Raw genomic sequence first — 22505 nt, forward strand, 5'->3', positions numbered from 1 at the left:
TGATACATTTGCACGGTTTGATCGACCGATTATCGGCCAGGCGGATTATCCGGACAGATATTTTGAAATTTGACGTTTTTGTTGTTGTTGTTGTTGTAGCCGTGTCCTCACATGGTTCTAATTTAAGTTCATAAGCGAGAATGTCTTCTCACACAAATACGAACATGAACATGAACATGAAACCTTGCCAAAATGTCCACCTGGTTGTTTGTAGACTGTCCATACATCCAACTTAAAGGAGCCGATGCAGAAGCTCCTCAGCATTTTGGAGTGCATCACCTTGCAGATCGGAAGCGAAAACAACAATGAGGCGTAAAAGCGTTTGTCAAAAGGATCAATTATATTTTTGTCTGATGCTAACTCACTGTTAACTTGATGACTTTGTCAAAGAAGATCTCTTTGTAGGCAAAGAAGTCAAACACAAAATACTGGAAGGAGGAAAGGAAGGATGACTCAATTAGACGAGTCACACTTGACCGGAAGACATATTGTACTATTTATGCACCATTGGTTTTTCATGGAACTTTGTTTGTCGTCTTACCTCATTGTAAAAGGGCGCGTTGGTTGCCTCTTTGACTGTCGTCTGCTTTTTCTCATCGCCAATTTCAATCACAACACTGGGGTCGATGTTTTCACCGACCAGCTGCTTGGCCTCCGTGATGTTAATGGCAATCTGAACGTACGGAAATGCACATAAGTTCAACCACAATCTGAACGTACGGAAATGCACATAAGTTCAATCACATTATTTTATGTCAAAATTAGAGATTCTCTAATCGTGTGAACTAGTATGTACAGTATATGTACATATGCACAGACTCACACATACATGCACACTTACACACACACCTATTTACAGTATACGTAAAATTACCTGGAAACTCTGTGGTTTATCTTCATTGTCCTGAATGCGCGTGTTGAGTTTGGACCTGAGCAAAGCCAGTGCATTGGAAGCGCAAGGACAGGAATGGAATTTTGAACAAGTAAAAAACACGACAAAAAATACATGCGTTATTGAAAAAAATGACATGAATCTAAATATTTAATGGTGTAGTGAAAAAGTAATAAAATGATCTGATGTTGTTCAACCTTTCAGTGTTTATTTTGTGTATTTGTATTGTTAAAAGTTTCATAATGAGTATTTTTCATTATGAGTAAATATTCATTTTCATTAATACACCACAGTAGAAGTGTCAAGTCAAATGACCACCTCATTCTTCCTGCTGATTTAATAAGGCATGTAAGGAGTTCATTATTGCTTCTTTAAAAATGTTTTTGAGTTTTTGAACATGCATGTCTAATTGCCACAACTAAATCAATGATCAATATAAACCACAACCCTACATAAACATAGTGCTCAGAATTTAGAATCCCTAAACGGTGTAAGTGTGATATTATGAAACACACATGACAGGTAAAAACAACCTTTTGATGTTGGGTGTGATTCTGGTCCGGATATCCGATAATCCATGTTGATCCTCATCTTTTTTTTCCTCCAGCAACTGAGATGCTTCTGAACTGCCCTCTCCCTCACTCTCTATTGAAATAAAATGAAAACAATGAAAGAAAAAGGGATGTAAGAATGAGAAACTTTCTTGGTTGAATGAGAAACATTTCCATACAGATGATAACGTTTTTTATTTGGAAAAGAAACCTTCTATTTCACATTTTCCCCATGTCACTTAAGAGGTGCCGTAGACATGCACATACAGTACATACACACAAAAACAGATTTGCTTTTATTATACTTTTGCCAGCAAAACAGTTTCACAAGAGGGGAGAAAAGAGAAAAAGGGATCAATGACCCTTTCTCTTTTGTCAAATGGGCCCTCATTTTGAGCAAGGACTCAGCTTGTTAAACGGTAGACAACATTGCTAACGTGTAGTATGATTTTTTTCCCTCTTTAAATTTCATCTTGTAAAAAAAATGTACCGCAATTCCCCCAAAACAAGGGACTTCATTTGGTTATCGGCCGTACTCTTGCTTACAATAATTAACGTAACGCAGTGCTTCTCATTTATATTTTGGAAAGCCCCCCCCTTGGAAAAAGAAAACATTTCACCCCCCCCCCCCTTTCCACGCAAACCCTAATATTAACTATGAAAATTGTACAAGTATCCCCAAAATTGTATCATTTTTAACATTGATACAAGCAAAAAGCGAAAAACGTATGAAAAAGGAAAAAAAAAAACATTCAACTGTTCACTAGTTTTTCTTACAGCATTCATACAGGTTAAAAGTTTGTCTAAGCCTTGGTTGTGGGTTTAATCCGGTCGGCGAGATGATTTTGTAGAGTATAAAAATTAACTGAATTTTTTGAGAAATGAAAAACGTGAAATGTCTTATTATTTTTAATGTTTATGATTATTAATAATGCTAAAGTTTTATGATTAATAGTGACGCTGTGCTTTTACTATTTTGGACAGTAAAACAAAATACTAATAAATAAGAGATTGTTATTTTAAAGTTATATAAAAAGTTATATAAATATATACCATGATTTTATTGGTCCAGCCCATTTGGAAATAAATTTTCCTCCATAAGGCCCGAAAGCTAAAATAAGTTTGACACCCCTGGTCTAAGCAGAAAAAACTCAAGTGCTTCAAAGTACCTGGAAAAAAAGACGCCAATGCTTGTTTTCTCACAATTACAGGACACTTCATATCGCAAAAACAAATCCTCTTCCTTGGCGTCATCCGCGCAAGTATTCCATTTGACTCGTTCATCTTTTCTTTTGGCATATACAAAATAATTATAAACTTGATAAAACGCGGATGCTGTGAAACTTGGCTGTGGGTATTTATGGTATGTGGGAAATCTGATACACAGAACTTTAGGCACAAGGCTGCAACAAACATATAATTAACGATATGAAAAGTTGAGAAAGATGAGATTTATTCTGTTTTGCAATAGTTTTTACATTGTTGCCAAAGTTGCGTCTTACACACAGTAACATAAAAAAATACCAGAATTTGGCCGCAAAATAAAAGAGTGCCTCATATAAAAAATATCATATATAATCTTGTATTTGGGGAATTACGGTAGTTAAAATGAATCACGGTTCTAGATACTTTACTCTATTTTGTATATGAAGTATATTCTATTGTGATAAGTAATATATACGTAAGAAATAACTACGTCTTCACACAAGTCTGGCTGCAATATCAAGCTTTGCACATCAAAATCTCAGGTCTGGGTTATATTTTAACAAGTAAGAACAGTCTCCTGTGCTGTCGAGAAACTTACCAGTTAGACAGCTGATCGGGAGCGGCATGCACACACTTGTCGATCAAGCCACTGATGTTTATGAGCGTCATATGTGAGTAAATCTGCCTGAATGAAGCCGATTTTCTGGGATTTTAACCACTGCAAGAGTGTACTGATTGCAGCAAAAGCTCTTTTTCAGTCAGTGGCATCTGATTAAAGCAGCAGCCTCCATCTCGGCCCTTCCCCATCTTTCGAATGCAATGCAGCATTTTCTTTGTCGGACAAATCAGTCTTGGCATTTCCATAACAGAATCGGAGGACTTTTCTGGCTCAATTGAATATCCACATTGGCCCATTTCTCCTCGACTTTCAACAGAATACAGTAAGTATTCTCCAGTGAGGAATCATCTTTGCGTTTTCCAATTTTTCCTTATAACGGGAATACCTTGTGTGGGAAACGACCGTACATGTCCTCCGCGAATGTACAACTACATTAACAAAATACAGTAAATGTGTAACAACGCAAACAATTAAATAAATCAATAAAATGTGTATTGAACAAAAACTGCAGTATTCAGAACATGTATGGCATATGAACACAACACTGGAAAAAGTATAAACATGGTCCAGATACTGTTTATAAAATAACACCAATACAGTACAGTACAGTACTATACTGTACTTAACTACATTATTGTAGAGCGGTAACTTCCTGTGTTTGCACTACAGCGGGCTTCCGGGTACTGGAAGTTCTGTTGCAAGGGATCGATAGTTCATGTAAAATAGTGTAGAAAATTTTATGCATATGTTTTTTTTTCTGGGTTCAAAATTTTCATTTGACAGAGGTCCATAGGTGGGCAGTACTTACTTTATTCCATTTTGGCAACAAAAACAATGAATTGGCATGATGGGGCAAGGGACGACCTTGTCAACCACTTGCTGCCACATCCGTTCCCAAAATGGCACCTTCCTTTCATAGCAGTTCTTCTGAAATAGTGGGGTGGGCCCCCCTGGGAAAAGGATTTGTTTTTACCATGTGAAGTGTAATTGTAATAGAAAAGAATTGGCATCTTTTTTTTCTTGCACTTTGATGCACTTGTTTTTTTTTTTTCTGCTTAGACCAACCTTTAACCTGAATTGCTGTAATAAAGTAGCTAACAATTGTTCAACATATTTTTTATATTGCTTTTTCCTTATGTCAATGTTATAAAGGATACAGTTTTAGGTATACATATACCATTTTTATAGATAATAATATTTATGATCAGCATAGCAAATGGGGGCATAAATGTTTTCTCTTTCCTGGGGGGGGGCTATGCAAAATATAATTTAGATGCACTGCTTTAAAACTAACAAGACATTTTAATTTTTGGATGAATTGTTGCGGCAAATAGAGAATGAGACACAAGAATTGGAACACTAGCTATTTATCAAACTTACAATATTGCCCACTTTTGCCATGAAGATCTCAATTACACTTTTAGGCTCATATATTCTGTTTGTTTGTCATATTATGCTGTGAAGGCTTATAATTCATTTTTGATTTCCTCATGAATCTATTCCTGTAAGGCACATTATGTCATTAGCTTTGGACAGCCTGCCTTGGAATTGATAATTTTGTTGTTGTTTTGACCAGGTCATGTTCAAAAAAATACACGATTCATGTTTAAGATGTCTTGACATGAATTCAACCTCAAACAGGAGAATGTACTGACCTTGAATAAAATCTGTATAAAAGAAAATAAAGAAAGAGATTTTGGATATGGACTTGGTTTTGTTTTTGATATCCAATATCAATATCAGATCAGGACACCTCTAACGTAAATTAATTGGTTTTAATCCTCATCGCGACTACTCGTGTTTTTACTAATGCACCAAGTTAGAGGAGGAAATTTCTACTATTTGCAGCACTGGTTCTTCTGACAGTCTTTTGTATGTCAGTAAAATTGGAACTGCATTGGCATCCTTATCAGTATAAAAAGTGTGAATGAAGTGAATTGAATTGGGGCCTTCTAAATATGTGTTTATGTGAAACTGGTCTGTGGTGTAAAAAGGCTTGGGATCGCTCTACTGTGCCAGAAAATGAAAATGATGAAGAACTTCGACTCAAAACTCAGCAAAATATAGCCAGTTTCCTTGATATTCACAACTCATAGAAAGATAGAAAAAAAAAGATAAACACTGTTGTAACGCAATGCATTATTGTATGTACTTGGGAATTTATATGTTGCTTGAAATAAACAAGTCATCTGTGATGAGGATGATCATGTGTCTGTTTGACAAAGGTTAGTCTTTTGCTCACTTGTGCATGCAGATGGGTGCGTTTGCATGCATGCGCAAGCGCGTGCGCGCACACACACGCACACACACACACAGCGATTGTGTGATTGTAAATACAGTTTTATTTGCATTGAATGTGTCTGAGGACTTACCCAGAGCCGCCTTGTTTGCCAGGACCAAGTCAGAGTGGACCTTTTTCTTCTTTTTTCCTTTCAGACCGAACATTAGCTTCGCCTTTCTGCTCACAGCAGAAATAACAAAACTATGTCAGTACACCTTCACCATCTAAACGCTCTATCGGGAATGCTACGTCACAATGCAATCATATCATGCTCAAACATACCTGAATAAATGTGTCAGTTCTAAATGAGCATGTTTTTACTGTAAAGCTCACTCAGTTCATCCCAATGAAACTGGCTACAGGGCTTGAATTAATAGCAAATATGAAGGCATCTGCTAGGATAACTTGTTTGGGTGCCTGCTATTCCCATTTTCAACTGCACTTCAAATAAGGAAAAAATTAAAATAAACTGCATAAAGCTATGGATTATATAATTACTATTTGCTATCTGAGTCTGAATCTATTCTAACTTTGACATATACTAAGTTTAAGACTTACGTCTCTGTTTAACATCACTAGAAATCTTAGGACCCATGGCTAACCAATTAATGTTTGAATTAAGCACTAAAATGCACAATAAATATGATATCGAAAGCACTCTCAAATGAGATCAAGTCTTTAGGCAGCCATCTTTGTGACCCTGTTACGCCAACCAATAGTAGACCAATATCTTAAGGAGGCATGACGCCGACCAATAGCAGACCAGCATTGTCGTGATTCAAGCGGTGACGCGTGTTGGATGTGTCGCGCACACACTGCCATGTTGGATGTGTTGTAAGGCGAAAGAAATGGCATAAAGACGGGACAAAAAAAAACGTTGCGGGCCACGTCGTGAAGTGAAAAAGAACTTAAGGCAGTGATGTCGTAAACCGGGGGTCCACTGTATGAATATATATATATATATATATATATATATATATATATATATATATATATATATATATATATATATATATATATATATATATATATATATATGCCCCATTAGAGCAATTTCCAGCCCTTGGCGGGGACTACGTTGAAAAATGAATGCTCAGAATCGATCTATCTATGTATCTATGTATGTACAGTATGTATGTACTGTATGTATCTATCTATCTATCTATCTATCTATCTATCTATCTATCTATCTATCTATCTATCTATCTATCTATCCATATCCAGATAGATATATATCTATCTATCTATACATCCATCCATCCATCCATCCATCCATCCATCCGTCCATCCATCCATCCACCTACCTACCTACCTACCTACCCATCCATCCAAATGTGTGTATGCGTGTGTGCGTGTGTGTGTGTGTGTGTGTGTGCGACACCTTTTCACAATATCAGGATTACGATGAAAGAGTTGAAGAGTGAAAAGTGGCACGATAAATTGTAATTCTACACTTAATTCCCTTTAAAATGATATATACAACATGGAGTTACCTTGTACAAAGTATAGTAATCGAGTGGGAAATGAAAGTGGACACCTTAAAGAGGTTGTTTTTGTAGAAATCCCACAGTGAACATCTCTGTTGAAAGGTCATATATTTGTCAATGACTCAAAATGGATCATGACAGGGTTATGTATATATATATATATATATATATATATATACTGTATATATATATATTCCCACTTTTATTTTTAGAGCCAGCAATATTAATCAAAAATATCTTGCACAAAACTTAACAGACGATGCTTCGTGGCGAAGGAAAAAATGTGACTGAAAAATGATTTACATTTGAATTGTTTAAATTTTGTGGGAAAATAACTTTTCCTTATTCCCACTCTCCAAATACTTTATTTATTTATTGAATGAAAAATTATGTTTAAAAAAAAAAAAAAAATCTGCTCACCGCCGTTGCGTTGCAGGGCTCTCTGTTGTGTCCATCTTGTTCTACATCGGACTAAAGAACGTTTGCGTATTTTTTTTTCTATTGGTCACCATTGAATAAAAAAATACAATCAAACTAGTGCACAGATAGGCAAAGTCTCTTCTCTCCTTCCTGCTGCTCTTTTATATTTACAAGTGTGTTGGTCAAACATCCTCCTCACGCTAAACAAAACATTTAGTGATGGTAAATTGTGATTTTAACTCATGGACCTGCCCATCCCAGGTAACGCACATCCATCACGCACAATACGTGTGTGTATATACTGTATATATATATATATACACACACACACTCAATTAATTTTCATATATAATGTTTGTTTGTTTGTAAAATGACCACGCTGTGAAATTAAAGCCACTTACCTGAGTGCAGGATCCATGGTCGTGGGTGCTTGAGGTCACCACAAGCAGATGGATGGTGTCTTGATCATGTGGATGACACAATGTCAAAAGGTACATCACAGAGAGAACTTTACGAACATGAGAGTCTGGCTGAGTCACTCATTGGTTCCTATGTTTGTCCAAAGGATAGAGCCGCTGTGTTTCCATAACTCCTTGATTAGGAATGACAAATTGTAGTCTGTTTTATAACTATGTTAATTGGATAATTCATTTTATAAATGCAGTATATATGTAAGTATATAATGACAATGGCAATACAAAATAAAAAAAAAAATCACAGGTGAATTACAAAATAATTTTTAGTTTGAAATAATGCTCTGATTCTGTGACACTAAATGACATTTTGTTATCCTTTACAAGCCTTTTGAAAAAAATCCTCTTGAATACAAAGCCACATGTGGGTGGAACCATGTGACCAGGATGTAAGGAACTGTCAGCATTAACAAACCCTCCTCTTGTAAACAAAGCAGTCAACTCATATCGACCATCTGCCTTAATATGGCAAGAACAAGATTAGAGCTTCCTTTTTTTTTTTTTTTTTGGAAACAGACATAATCTAAACGTAGCAGTTGATTAACATATCTGGTATAGGCTTTGGAAAGTTCATGAAAAACAGTTTTTCAAAACTTTTTTGTTCTAAAATGTACATAAATAGCAACAGCTAAGAAAGAGGTTGACACAATGAATCTCTTCCGACTCTCTCCCGTCATCTATTCATTAAAAAAATAATTCAAGACATTGCAGATGCAGAACAACAACATTGCATTTGTGGATGATTTTTTCAAAACAAAGTCTAACATTCACTTGAAATGTTTGAAGCATCATTACATCATCAAATGAAGTTGATGTAAGACATCCAAGTGCTCCATTTTATATGGTATTGCTTTAATGTAAGGGGACATTATTGTGTGAAAGAAAAAAGGTTTTTCATGGGATGAACTATGACAAAAGGCATTTCCGATATTTAACATTTTTGTTCACAGTAAAATTATTGTTCCTCTGAATAAATATTCAAAAATTACATTTAAAGGCAATTATATGGAACACAAACTATTTTAAGAGTTATTGTTTCACACCATGTATATGAGTCTGAAAAGAGATTTGTTTTCTGTCAAAGTTTACAAGCATGCTTTGTTTATTTAAAAATAAAAATGTCATATTTAAAGGGACAATGTGTAAGATTTAGACCTTTTTTATTACAGACAGCAGGAGGTGCTACGTTTACCATGTCTGTAACAGACATGGCAGCTTCTGGAGGAGTGCCACCCCCTCATATAATATCATTTAATGATAACTAGACCTACGATTATATTTAAAACATACTGTTGGTCTTTAGGAACACATTTATTTGCAAGTGTTTTAAAATTATAATCATTTAATGTTTTCATTTGTAATGAAAAACTACCGTCTAAATATTACACATTATCCCTTTGAGGCAACTTGATTTAAGTCTTCCAGTTGTATTTGTTTTCACACGGAGTCTCATTTTTCCTGGTGGAATTTAGTTCGTTTTGGTGGGTCATGCATCTTTGCAACAACTCTTGGCAGTCATCTCATTTTCCTCCCTCTTGACAAACACGATCATCGATAAATTCTGGAAGAAAAAAAAACAAACAAAAAAAACCTATGATAAATCATTCTGCAGGAGAAAAGTGCAAATCAAGTACAATGGTACTTCTACTTATAAAATTAATTTGTAATTAACCCTAACCCTGATCAAATCAATTGTAGCAGTGGACAATATGAATGCAGTTCACTTGTTTGCCTTAAGATGGTGTTAGTGTGTTGGTGATGAGTGAGAGAGAGGGACACCTTTTTAGGACATTCAATTTGTACATTTTTATTTTACCTTTCCAGCATGTAAATTTACTTAAGTTTAGTTTGCGAAGTGCTTCCTGTATGATGTCATTGTTAAAGTGCTAACAAAAGTGAACGTCAGTCGAGACAGCCCAAAGTGGAATGTTACATATGTGTTTTTATGTGAAGATGTGCAAAGTTAGCCATGGTTAAAGTCAGCCTTATGTTAATTAGTTCTATGGTGTAAATTGTTGGTAGGATGAAATGAGGAAAGATGAAAAGTGGAAGACCACAATAAATGTCAATGCAAAAAAACTATTGTCTAATTTGTGGGCTAGCCACCAACTTATTAAATTATAAAAATGGTGCCACACACGCTGGTGTCTCGTGTCTCATATTTTATGCTAACAATGTCTCTTTTCGTATCTTGAATTTTCTCTCGTTACAAGAGACAATATTTTTCCACTGAGGTGTTTTGTCAGCGTAATTTTTCGTAACAAGAGGCGTTGGTAAGAAGGGGTAAGGTAGAGCTTCCACTGTACTGTATTCTCAAAGCTTAAGATTTGTCCTAAAACGGTGTGCTTGATGACCAGCATATTTCTACTAGCAGCAGTGCTTGCAAAACATGATAAAGAAAAAAAAGTAAGCAGCCCTGCAGACAATGTATTGAGATGCTTTTTTTTCTGAAATTTCACACTAAACTTCAAAAGCAGACTATGTTTTGGAAGCTCCACCCACTACAATCTGATCGCCCCAGGGTGCAACCAACAGCAGTACCTTAATTTATGAGTTTAGTTGCTCCATGGCCAAGCTCATAAAGCAATTTACATGTGAAAAATGGAGATAGAAATATTATATACTTGCGTTATTTTCAGAATGTCCATTTGGTAAAGTAAAAAAAGCACAAGAACAACAAAAAACTATTTTTTTTTTTAAACATTCAGAAGCCTGTTTAGTTGTAATAACAGAGCATTTTTGTTTGGGAATTTTTTTATGTGTTTTTTTTAAGTCAGTACCTTCCCAAACTAAAAAAAAAAAAACACGAAATGAAAAAAAATCTTCAGTGGTGAAAACTGGCTCTTGACAGTTTAAAAAAAAGAGAATGAAATAATAGATAATACACGTGCAGAAATGGGCTTCTGACAGTAAAACCACAACAAGAACAATAATAATGGTAATAATAATAATAACAAATAAAACATTATTTCCTGCGGACAGAAACAGGTTTATGACTTTTTTTTCAACTGGCAGCAATTAGTTTACATAAATGGGTGAGTCAAAGGCCTAATATTTTTTTTTAATATTGATCTCTCTACTAGCTTGTTGACGCCACACAATATGGTTTAACTCAGTCACTGCCAGCCATTTTAGAAATTTATGGAGATTTTTGAAGCTCACACAATATTGACTGACTATAATAATTAAAAACAGACTTTCTCCTTTCTGCCTTTTTCCATTATTTTATAAAGAGTGGGAGAAAAATGGTAGGTTTACAAAGTTCTACCAAGTGGACTCTCAAACTGTGCTGATCTCATATCTAAAACGGGGCATTGATGTCATCTACTGGTGGTTGTGCATCAGTACAAGTCGTTTCCTATTTACTACAAACAATGCCCTCACATGTCAAGCCCTGCTTGTAAGTCAAATCAAGCAAACAAGCAAAACAAACAAAAACAAAAAGCAGCGGCAGCTTGTAACTCAAGATAAACGCAAGCTTAAAACATGGGCTTGCTTGCGGCGTCATACCTGCGAGGTGAGAGGCTGAGGAACTGCTAACTTTTTCTGCCAGTCATGAAGGTGCGTTTGCAAGAGCTGCAGAACGGGGAGGGGACTCTGTCTTTTGCAGAGGCTGGGGGTCTGATCGACTCCTTATTTTGGTGGATTTAGCCAAAGGTGCACACAGTGCTGACATACACAGGCAGTTCAGGGTCGAGCACATTGGATGAGGTTTGAAACCATCTGGAAGCACTGGTTTTGTTGTTTTAGTCGACAAACACATTGTTGTCTTAACTTAAGACATGCTACTTTTTGGGAATGGAAAAAGCGGTCGGAACATAAGCCACTACTGGAGAAGCTGGCGAGTGGACCACGAGAAGCCACTTGTGGCCTTAGTGGATGAGGAGTGAGCCAGCCACATTTCCGAGGTGGGACTGAGAGAGAAAGCAAGGCACACGTATGGAGGTGATGATTAGGTGCACAGTGCGTCAATACCTGCTGGGCTGAGGACCAGAGCCTGGAGGAGGTCCGATAGTGAGACGATTCCTCTCACCACATCCTTACCGTCAACCAACACCAAACGATGCACCTAGCACAGGCAACCCAAATCAATGCGGCAGACTGTGCCAGCTGTGCCCCACTCTGTGCCACATTTAAAGGGTATGAGGGGGCCTTTTGTCATTAGATGGCAGACAGACTCAACATTCCATCCCACAAAGACTGAAATCCCCTCTCTATACGAAAGTGCAGAGAAAACAGTAGGCAAACTGTGATGTAATCCTTTTTTGAGCTACCTCTATGTATTGATTGTCATTTGAAAGGTAACTACTGTATTTCTCCGTGTGCATGTCCAGTTTTTTCTTATGACTGCATAATTCAAACTCAGCATAACTCACAACATATACCATTAATTAGAAAGTAAAATAAGTGATATTATGTTGTTTACAAGGTTTAAAAATCTAATTCGATTTAGAATGCATCCGTTTTAGAGCATTTGCACAGAACATGGCAAACACGCACTTTGTTGTCAACGATGAGGCTGCATGGATAATTCTTCCAGTGGACTTTGATGCATTATAAATAGGAAAAGACGGCTTGACTTGTCTTCTTCGGCCCTTGAACAAGCCGTTATGAATGTTGACAGGTGGGGAGAGAAACAGCGAAGGGCAACATTTCACGCTTTGATCTCGCAACAGTCGTTACTTAGGTAAAGAAAGCTTGGGGTAATATTCCAAGTAAGATAATCAGCAAATCTCTGAAGACCTCCATTTCAAATAAATTGGATGGGTCCGAAGATGACTACCCAAGGAAAAGTAACTAGGATGTTTGCGTAAATGACGAGCAGTAAGGAGAGAAGGCCGGGAGTTAAATGAGAGGAGCTATTTGGTGTGTCGGATAATGATGATGACTTTTAGTGTATTTCGAAAAATTTATATTCAGCTGTGTCAAAAAAAAGTTAAGCATTGAAACTTCAAATCATTTTGTTGTTGCAACATTAGTTTCAGCATTAATGTTTAAGCGCATGTGCCATTGCCTCACACTTGTCCCTTTTCCACACCCTCCATAACCGTAACCATAATGTAATTTGATACAGGATGAAATGACAAAAAGTTTCTAAAGGCATCGTAATTTTGTCATTTTAATTGGACAGCCATGTAACATAAACTAAAGTCTGTGTTGGACACTAAAGTCAAGGGTAGACTTATAATTGTGTTTTTGTAAATTTCACCCAAATTGATTAAAAAAAAAAATGGGGGTCAACATAAGGAGGTTGACTTGTACTCAGAAAAATACAGTATGTGTATGTATATATATATATATATATATATATATATATATATATATATATATATATATATATATATAGTATACTAAGGCCAAAGTCAGCTGAAAATGGATATGTACATGCCCCCTTTGAAACAATGGAGCCCTCATGGATATCATGAATGAACAGCAGCCAGCGGAAGAAAATAATTCCTTCATGTTCGAGTTGTTTGCTGTCTAAATAATTTGTCACAATTAGGAAGAAATAAGCCTCTTACCTCAGCCTTGGCAATGCGGTCAATGATCGTCTCTAAGGTTTCATGAGGGTAACATTTGAGTACCCCTTCCATGCAGCAGGCTCTGGAAGCAACAGCCTCTGCCATGGTCATGTCCAAGTTGTTGTAGTTCTTCTGGGCTGCAAGATTCTTTCATACACAAAGCAAAATCAGTGGTTTTAAGGACATTGGTCCTTTTCATATTCACTCTATGTGATAAAAGGCACAATTGCTCATTTTGAAGCAAAAATCTAAGTTTGGATTGTCAATATTTTTACGCAACTTGATCAGTATTAACTCATGAAACTTACAATGACATCAAATCTGGAGTATAGCGCCACCACTTTACCTGAGAAAGTAGTAGAAAATAAATATTAAGACCAGAAATGCATGGTTATAGATGAAGACAATGTAACTCACCGGATATGCTTTCAATTTTCGTGTCTTTGATTAAAAAAAACTACATAGTGTGAAGCTCAGGAGTCTCCAAGTTCAGTTCTCAAGAGCCCCCTATCACACCTGTTTTTGACTCCAATACATTATTACAATGATCAGGATTGTTATCAGGCTTCTGCAAAGCTTGCTAATGATGTGTTCATTTGAACCAGGTGCTTTGGAGGAAACTTCGAAAAACAGGCTTGATAGCGATTCTTGGGGACCAAATTAGGAGAATTCTGAACTACTTTGATGAGGACATGTAAAGTCTCAAAGGACATCACAGATGAACAAGAAATCATCCAGAACATCAAAAAACACACAACGGCATTCCCTGAACAAAACGCCCAGAAGAGGAACGAAAAACTCAAGAACCCCATGTGTGTGTATATATATATTATATATATATATATATATATATATATATATATATATATATAATTATTATTATTATTATTATTATTATTATTATTATTCTCCATATTCTGTTCTTTCATGTCATATTACATCCATATGGTTACACTCCTCCTAAGTGCTGCAGTTTTAGTGTGGACTTTTTAGCTAATTAGAATTCAGCTAACGTGTGTCGCCAGGCAGACTTCATGACAGACTTCATGCCTGCCTGAGCCGGGAGGCACTGGGCATTCGCTTGAACAGTTGAAGGGTCCCCATTTTTTGGGTCCCCTTCCTTCCTCCTCCCAACTTACCATGCCCAGACGTGACATTTTTATTAAATTGTTATTTGTAATATAGCATACAATCTAGATAAATCTTGCCTGCTCTTCGGTGACTTCATAAAACTTTGTTGAAAAATATTTTTAAATTATTACTTATTCTTATTCTTTACTTAAGTTTTGGCATGTAGAATGACAAGTTTTAATTGCTGATGCGAGTTTATTTATGTTTAAATGCTCTGATAAATAGCCTGTGTAGCCCAGTAATGCAAATGTGTGCGCATGAGGGGTCCAATCACTAAAGGCCTAGGTATGAAACGCACAGACCGCCGCTGGTTTTTAGTCGGAATTTAAAGATTTCTTTTGAGGTGGCTGCTTGAACTTCCATTGGTAGGGCATTCTAGAGTACTGCTGCACAAATGGAAAAAGCCTGGGATCCAGTGGGCTTTCTTTTCCAGTGGTCATTAATCGGAGTTGTCAGAACAGAACATACAGTGATACTAAGTCAACCACATGTTCTGATGTTCAGAACAAAATGAAGGCGAATCTATAGCTCATGTTTTGCTGGAGCCCCATTTACCAGTTTGGCAAAACCAGGACTGTTCGTCTTTAGTTACAGTTAAATGCAGGATTTGATGTTATAGACCTCAGCGTGTAAAAGGCTCATGTGAATATGTCAGCTACCTTGCTCATTGACCACAGGCAGAGCAGACACACGCCGCTCCACAAAGATGCTCAGAGCGTCATAGACTGATGCAGATTCCTGAACTGTTGCAATCTGCTTAAAGGTACCAATAGCCAGCTGACTGATCTGTTTTTGCAGGAACCACGGCTTTGGAATCATAGAACCCTACAAAAGAGGACATTTAAAAAAAAAAAAAGTCAAATATAAAGGCAACAGACAGTGGGATCGAGCTCTGTTTCAAATAGCAAAATTATTTGTTTAATCGACAAAAAAGTTGTATAATTACATGTAAATGCCACGCGATGATACCAAAGCATCATTTTCCTATTTAGCAGGTTTAAGGTTTGATTAGATTACACTCCTCCCCTCATTTAAATAATATACAGCGTGTCCCCAAAAGCCACAATGGACTTTTCTTTTTTCTATCTAGTTTCAGGTATCATTTGGACAGATTTGAGCCCATCATCAAATCACTCAGGTCAATACCCTTTGGATCAAACTCGTCTGCCTTTATGCAAACACCTGCTCTAGAAGTATGGTATTTTCAATATCTGTAGTGGCAGCAGACCTTCTCCTGTGTGATATGACTCTAGAAGGTCTTGTTTTGGAAAACTTGCCAAGGATTGTGGACATTTTAATAATATGTTGGAGCAGTGTATCAAAATTCACCTCAATCTACCAATAAACTGCTATTGCTATGAAAAACATCTTGACTGCAACAGTTTTCCAAACACTGTTCCAGTAGGAAATATATGCCGAGTAAATAGTGGTGATTTTGGAGGGATTCTGTTGGATCTTTGTGCCAAGATGGCGCCAAAGCAATAACATTAACACAGGATTTTGTCTTGAGGACAAAAACAGCAAATATGCTGAGGATAGTTAAGAAAAAAGAACAACGTGAATTGCAAATCACAAACCTATAGAGAAACATTCCAATTGTTTTGCTTACAAATATGTGGAGGAACTTGAGGATGCGCTTGTGTGTCAGGATATGCAAGACATTCCCGGATGTCGGGTCAATGACAGGAAGTCGGTGTATCTTGTTCTTTAACAGTGAGTAGATGGCATCAAACAGACTAGAAGAAGGATAATATGGTCTTCAAACAAATGTAATAACTTGAATAATTTCTAAAACAGGGGTTGTTGACCTGGCCTCAGGGGCGATACTGATGAGCCTGTTGGTGGAGTACTGCAGGTAGATTTCTGCCAAGAAGGGAAGCAAGTTCCAAACCTCAGCAGACTTAAAATTCAATGACAAGTTCTGCTTTTGCTGTGCTATTGTTACATCCCTGTGTCATGTATACATGCCTCGCCATGTCTCTATCTTGTGCTCCTCCAACTCGTAGATCTGAACCTGTAGTGGACACAAATATGCTTTAACTGATCTTGTTGAACCCAGGCGCCCACATGGTCAAGGCATGGCAAAATGTAAACACCTCCGAACGTTTATTTGGTACAAAAAAGAAACATCAGTTGGCTCACCAGAGGAGATTTGTAATAACGATGGAGAATGTTGATGAAGTCTGTAATGGTCAGCATTCCTACATACAAAAACAAGTTCGAAATAAATTATTAGTTCTACCAGTAAATGCTAGTCCACATAAGGGGGATCTGCTATTTTACATCACTCACATTTTGTTGTCAAGGGATCCCCAGTTTAAAGGGCCTGTTTTGACCATGTTACAATGTCCATTTCTTACCTTAAACACCCCTTAAGTTATTTTCCTTCATTGGTGCATTCTAAGAATTACTTGCTTAACTCTTGTGCAGTTTTTTTGACCATTTTAGGGCCATTTTCTACCACATCATTCTCATATTATAAAAGCATTTTATATTCATAGTGTATTTTAAATTATAGTATTTTAGGAAAGGAATGGCACACTTCTGGTCGTGATAACTCAGTGGTCATGCCATGTGGAAATTTGACACGTCGCCATCTGGGTGAAATTTTCTTTCAATGCTTTTCCTTTGATGTAAAAATCGGAGGATTGGACAAAATACAGCACAAGATTTACCATGATCTCAGCACCGGCACCGCCCAAGAAAATAATAAGGGATTTTGTTCTCGGGTCACTGTAACGTCACATTGGGGTGGAAGGCCCTCATATCGCCTCTACACCGCCCGCGTTCAATTGTAAATACACACCCACCTTATCCAATGAGACTTTCACATTTTTTACTTTCCTTTTCATTCTGTAGTTGGTTTTACTGTAGAAAATGCTCAAGTGGAAAAAATATGTGTTTGGGAACACACAGCTAGATAATCAACATTGGACTACAAAATTAATTTGTGGGTAGAAGTAGTGGTTTCTTGAGGAGACCAATTTCATAAGAGGAATGGGAGGTCTCGTGACCAGGTCTCGTCAGTAAAACATCTGTTACGGCTCCTTCAGTCACTCCTTTGGGATAGGTTCTAGAACAGGGGTAGCCAAGTTCAGACCTCAAGATCCACAATCCAGCCTGTTTTCATTGTGTCCCTTCAACTAACACACCTGATTCAAATGATTAGCTCATCAGCATGCTTCGCAGGGTCCTGATAACGATGCTGATTTGAGTCAGGTGTGTTGGTTGAAGAGATACATTGAAAACAGGCTGGATTGTGGCTCTTGAGGACTGAACTTGGCCAGCCCTGTTCTCGTGCTCTGCGACCCTTGCGTGGCAAAGCTGTCAAGATGGCCGGCATTTGAATGACACCATGAAGGGTGTGCCGTAAATCAGTAAATGAGACATTTCACTTGCCGGTTAGAAATGTTAAAAAAAAAAAAACAACAACAAACATATTTAATTGTAAATTAAATTGCCAATGTGCCAAATGTAATTGATATGCTAATATTTAACCGTGGGAAGTTTAAAACACAAGTGTCAAACTCAAGGCCTGGGGGCATTTTTGGCCAGACACATCATTTTATGTGACTCGCAAAATGCTAATTATGACTTTAAATTTCTGGCTAAAATGTACTAAATATGTATGTTTTCTTCAACTTTTACACATTTTTTAAATACCTATTAATACCTATTTTGAACAGTTATTAGAGGCCTCTGATATCAAAATGTGTAAAATTGATTTAACTTCACAGTCACAATGGTCCTCCGACAGAAACTATAACTAAAATGTGGCCCATGATAAAAATGAATTTGACACCTATGGTTTAAAATATCCAAAAAGGTAACATGGATCCCCCTTCCCATGGGCTTACCACTTGTAGGATGGGCCATAGGGACCCGGGTGCAGTGAGAAGGGCAGCAGCCAGGGGCGGGGACCTTGGGGGTCTGATCCCTGGCTGCAAGACCATGGCATGTCACCTCTGTGGTGGGGGAAGGAGTCTAAGCTGCTGTGCAACGCGAAAATGCTCCAACTAGACATAGAGGGGTTGAACTCCCTTCAATTGTTGGACTTGGCCAAGGTGAGGAGCGTAGAGTAGGAAAGGGCATACTTATTGCCCCACAACTCTACTCCTGTAAATTGGGGTTCACTCCGATGGATGACAGGGGAACTTCCCTCCGCCTTTGGGTGGGGGGACAGGTCCTAACCGCTCAGAGTACGAACCCTTAATGGAGTCATTCGAGGGTATGCTGGAGCGTGCTCTCTCCGGGGACTCCCTCATTCTTCTGGGGGGGTTTAATGCTCATGTAGGCAATGACAGTAGTGGGGCATGATTGGGAGGTACCCCCTTCCCCCTCTCCCAATCTAAACCCAAGTAGTGTTTTGTTATTGAATGGCTGTGCCCATCATGGATCGTTCCCAAAAACCCACACAATTTTGATTCATAGTTACACAAGAACATTTCAAACACAAATGATTACTGTTATTGATACGAATTGTTAACCGCGCATCTTTTTTACAATGACCACAGTCCAATTGTAAGGAGCGGAACCTACGAGTTAGCAGTATGTTGAAAAATTGTACAAAGACAAGAATGGGAAAGTGCAGCTCACCTACAAAACATTTGAGTTTACTGTCCCACAGAGGTGCTGCTCGTACACCGTTAGCTACGAGAGCAAAGAAAGCCTTCTTCACCTACACAGAAAACACAACTATTTGTTTCCTCAATTGATCATAGTCAAATAGTGTTAGTCTTTGATCAAGCTTCTCTTATGCTACCTGCAGTGCGGTGTCAAAGATGACAAGCTTAGAGCTGGTGGGAATAGCGTCATAGCAGCTGTGGTTTTTCATGAAATTCATGTAAATCAAGGCATCTCGCTCTGGGCCAGCAGGGGACGCAGAAGCATCCGTCCATGTAGATGAATGACTATCTGTCAGGGCACACACGCACACAAACACACACTCCTTTTATGCTGTTTGTAAAACAGAATAAAATAATAGGGAACCGCAGGGTGGCAGAAATGTTTGACGACTTGAACTAAAATAATTGTACGGTGGCCCTGGACATGCTAATCACAAAAACAAATAATTAAGCAAACAAAAAAGGTCATCACAAAAGTCAACAGCAGGCATAGAGCTAGGGTTCTTGCAAACCTTTGGTAAATGTGTTGTATGAATACAGATGATACGGATGTATCAGCAATTTTTTAAAATAATGAAGATATATGGATGGATTTTTTTTTTTTATTTTAATCACGAAGAGGGGGAAATATCTTGGTTTAAATAGACCTGGTTGTGTGTAGACAAAGCCTAAAAAAAGTCACAATTAAAAAAGCAAAGAAAAGAAAATTTGATTCTAATGCATTCTAAAAGACAAACCAACAAAGCAAAACAGGAATCACAAACAAGCAAATAAACCAATACACAAAGAAAAACAAAAAAACATTCAAAAAGATGAAATGCAAAAAAACAAAAGTTGTTCAGCTCAGGCTTGGTTGTTGTCGTGTGTGAAAGTTAGGTAGGGCAGCGGTCCCCAAACAGCGGTCCGTGGATATATATGTATATATATATATATATATATATATATATATATATAGATAGCCTTCCTTTACGTAACCGCTAAAGTCAGGGGTAAACTTATACTCGAGTTTTTGTAAAATACACCTAGATTTAAGTAAGTAAGTTATAAGTGAGGTCGAGCTGTACACGGAGAAATACGGTAGTCAACATCATTACCTCTGTTCACTGTCAAGACATCACTCTCCTTGTCCTCTTCAAGCTCCATCTCAAATAATGGCACCTGCAAAAGAAGCACGTTAGACAAAACATTTATGTCAAATCTCAATCTAACAAAGGATAACCTAACTCAAACTAACCTAAGATACTGTGAGCTAACCTAAAGCAAGGTAAGCTAACCAACTCTAATGCATCCTTAAGAGCCTAACCTAAAACAACTACATAAACAACAACTAAACAAAATAACAAAAAAGCTAAAGAAAATATCATTATTTGTGAGACATATGCAATAGCCTACAGCCGTGTGTGATAGCGGTGGCCCTAGATACCTGCAAAGGATCTTACAAGTAGCAAACATTGGGCCTCGCCCTAGAGCATCACTAGTCTAAAGATGTCATAAAAAGTGCATTTAAAAATACTAAATCGTTTAGAAAGTTGACAGTTTTATTTTCACAAGAAAAAAAAAAACCCTTGTTATTTCTCTTTGTTTGTAGCGTACTGGAGATGACCACATACAAGACTATATCTCCACCGACCACTGCAAGTCTACTACTTTACAGTACTGTCTGTATGACTTCTTTTTACAAAAGAAGTCTCGACATGACCTCTTTTCAGCTGTGAAGGCCTTTGAGACTTCAGTGATTTAGGGCTATACAAATAAAATTTGATTAATTGATTGATATTCATTTAATGCATATGACGTATCGTGTATAGTGATAAGTTTTAATTGCTGATGCGGGTTTACCGATGTTTAAATGCTTCGGAAAATAGCCTGTGTTGTACACAATTAAGGTGATGCAAGGCCCAGTAATGTGTATGTGTGCTTTTGTATGTGATTCCTCCATAAATGATGGTATTATGAGGGGTATTTATTCGAGTTTGACTCAAGTAGAACAACACTGAAGGCCTAAGTGTGAAATGTACAGACAGCCACTGATTCATAGATTTATCTCTCCTCGCAGCTGAAGTGAAAGCAAAACAGTATTGCAATAGTGGCTCATGTTTGTGAAGCACAAACACTAGCCAAATGATTTTATTGGCTCATCTAAGAATTGTTATTTGACCTCTATTGTACAACTCAATGATGATGGAATCCACTAAAAGCTTCTTGATCCACAGGAGTGAATAGTTAGCACAAGACAGCTAAAAGCTTAGTTATTTTACATAGTTGCTAGGGAGCTGTGACAATTTGGGTCAAATGGGATCCCCTAAGACTTGTCATCTACACAGGTTGGCATTTCCCCCCAAAAGGTTTTGAGAAATACTCTTCTTAGGTATACGACTAGTTAACACGGACTGACGAAACGACTCCTACCTCTGCAAGAGGCTCCATGATTTGGAAAGTGTTGGCACAGACTCCCTTAGCATCAGAACCTAAATATCCTTTGTTCCGCTGACCAACATCTGGAGGGTTCTGTCCCCATGTTGATGAAGAGGACGAAGCTGGTGAAGAAGTTGAGCAGAACAGAGCAATTCAGTCGGCTGGGCTTGAAAGTTGAGGTCTAAATCTGGCCTGAGTGGTGGGAGGCTTCTGGCATTCACCGCTAGAGAGGCAGAGAGGGGAGCCAAGAAGAGGCGGGCGAAAACATGCAAAAGCCAAGAGTCAGCAAGGGAGGGAGCTCCGGGAGCTAAAAACAGTCAGGGTAGACACATTAGGACCACTTACAAAATCGGATGTGATCCAAGACAGAAGCTGTCATGTTTGTCTTTAAAGGGATTATGTTAAAGTGAAGCGCGTTGCTGGAAAATTATTCTTTCAGCTGCTTGTAAATGCAAAACAATGGAAAAAAAATCTAGAAAACAAGCGTTTATATAAGCAAACGAAACCCTTTCACTCTCGTTGGGACACGGTGTCCATGCATTTCTCAAAAAATGGCACTGGGTTTAGGAATGTTTTTTTTTTTATTGCCTACTTTATTATTTGCTCAATTATGGAATGTATTCTGCTCTGGGAAGTGAAAAGAATAAGAATTTCAGAGTGTGGTACTGTATTACTATGCATAAGACAATAAAACCTTTGAGTCTTGAATCTTTTGAATGGAATGGTTGCAATGAGATGAAATTGCATCCCAGCAGGTCATTACACACCATCCACAGATTCAAGGGGCATTTATCAACTTTAGTACTGCGGAAATATATTGATAATATGTGCTATAAATGTGTGTTGCTATAGAGTACAATGATCAATAATTTTCACTTCTCTG

General features: G+C 37.5%; 2 protein-coding genes across 5 annotated transcripts in view; both read right to left on the bottom strand.

Moving 5' to 3' along the window:
- LOC148423185 (fer-1-like protein 6) overlaps positions 1–7491 on the bottom strand; it is a 32280-nt gene extending 24789 nt beyond the window's left edge. For both annotated transcript variants that reach the window (XM_088415707.1, XM_088415706.1), the window contains exons 1-7: positions 7457–7491; positions 5641–5726; positions 1426–1537; positions 875–929; positions 542–673; positions 366–428; positions 201–279 (exon numbers count right to left, since the gene is read on the bottom strand). In XM_088415707.1, the coding sequence (XP_088271833.1) occupies positions 201–279; positions 366–428; positions 542–673; positions 875–929; positions 1426–1537; positions 5641–5726; positions 7457–7491 (562 nt within the window). The remainder of the gene's footprint in view (positions 1–200; positions 280–365; positions 429–541; positions 674–874; positions 930–1425; positions 1538–5640; positions 5727–7456) is intronic.
- Positions 7492–8440: 949 nt separating this feature from the next.
- LOC148423186 (5'-AMP-activated protein kinase subunit gamma-1-like) lies at positions 8441–21838 on the bottom strand. 3 transcript variants are annotated; one of them, XM_088414968.1, is made up of 13 exons: positions 21617–21838; positions 20302–20365; positions 19345–19496; positions 19179–19260; positions 16725–16783; positions 16551–16596; positions 16391–16445; positions 16192–16318; positions 15242–15407; positions 13760–13797; positions 13452–13598; positions 11905–11998; positions 8441–9490 (listed from the first exon to the last, which is right to left on the bottom strand). In XM_088414968.1, the coding sequence occupies exons 1-13, from the start codon at positions 21632–21634 to the stop codon at positions 9450–9452; spliced, it is 1089 nt and encodes a 362-aa protein (XP_088271094.1). In that variant the 5' UTR covers positions 21635–21838; the 3' UTR covers positions 8441–9449. The 3 variants fall into 3 exon arrangements, with proteins under 3 accessions (XP_088271094.1, XP_088271096.1, XP_088271097.1); XM_088414970.1 differs by having other exon boundaries at positions 11440–11998; XM_088414971.1 differs by lacking the exon at positions 11905–11998.
- Between the last annotated feature and the right edge of the window lie 667 nt (positions 21839–22505).

The sequence above is a fragment of the Hippichthys cyanospilos genome, chromosome 5 (assembly GCF_059441005.1).
Source record: "Hippichthys cyanospilos isolate Australia breed blue-spotted pipefish chromosome 5, RoL_Hcya_1.0, whole genome shotgun sequence".
NCBI lineage: Eukaryota > Metazoa > Chordata > Actinopteri > Syngnathiformes > Syngnathidae > Hippichthys > Hippichthys cyanospilos.

What these genes read in the sequence shown, in the direction of transcription:
- LOC148423186 (XM_088414968.1), bottom strand. An exon ending in GTTATTACAAATCTCCTCTG is followed by an intron (nt 16,597 to 16,724) that starts GTGAGCCAACTG and finishes TGTCCACTACAG; the next exon opens with GTTCAGATCTACGAGTTGGA. An exon ending in ACTCCAGATTTGATGTCATT is followed by an intron (nt 13,599 to 13,759) that starts GTAAGTTTCATG and finishes TGTGTATGAAAG; the next exon opens with AATCTTGCAGCCCAGAAGAA.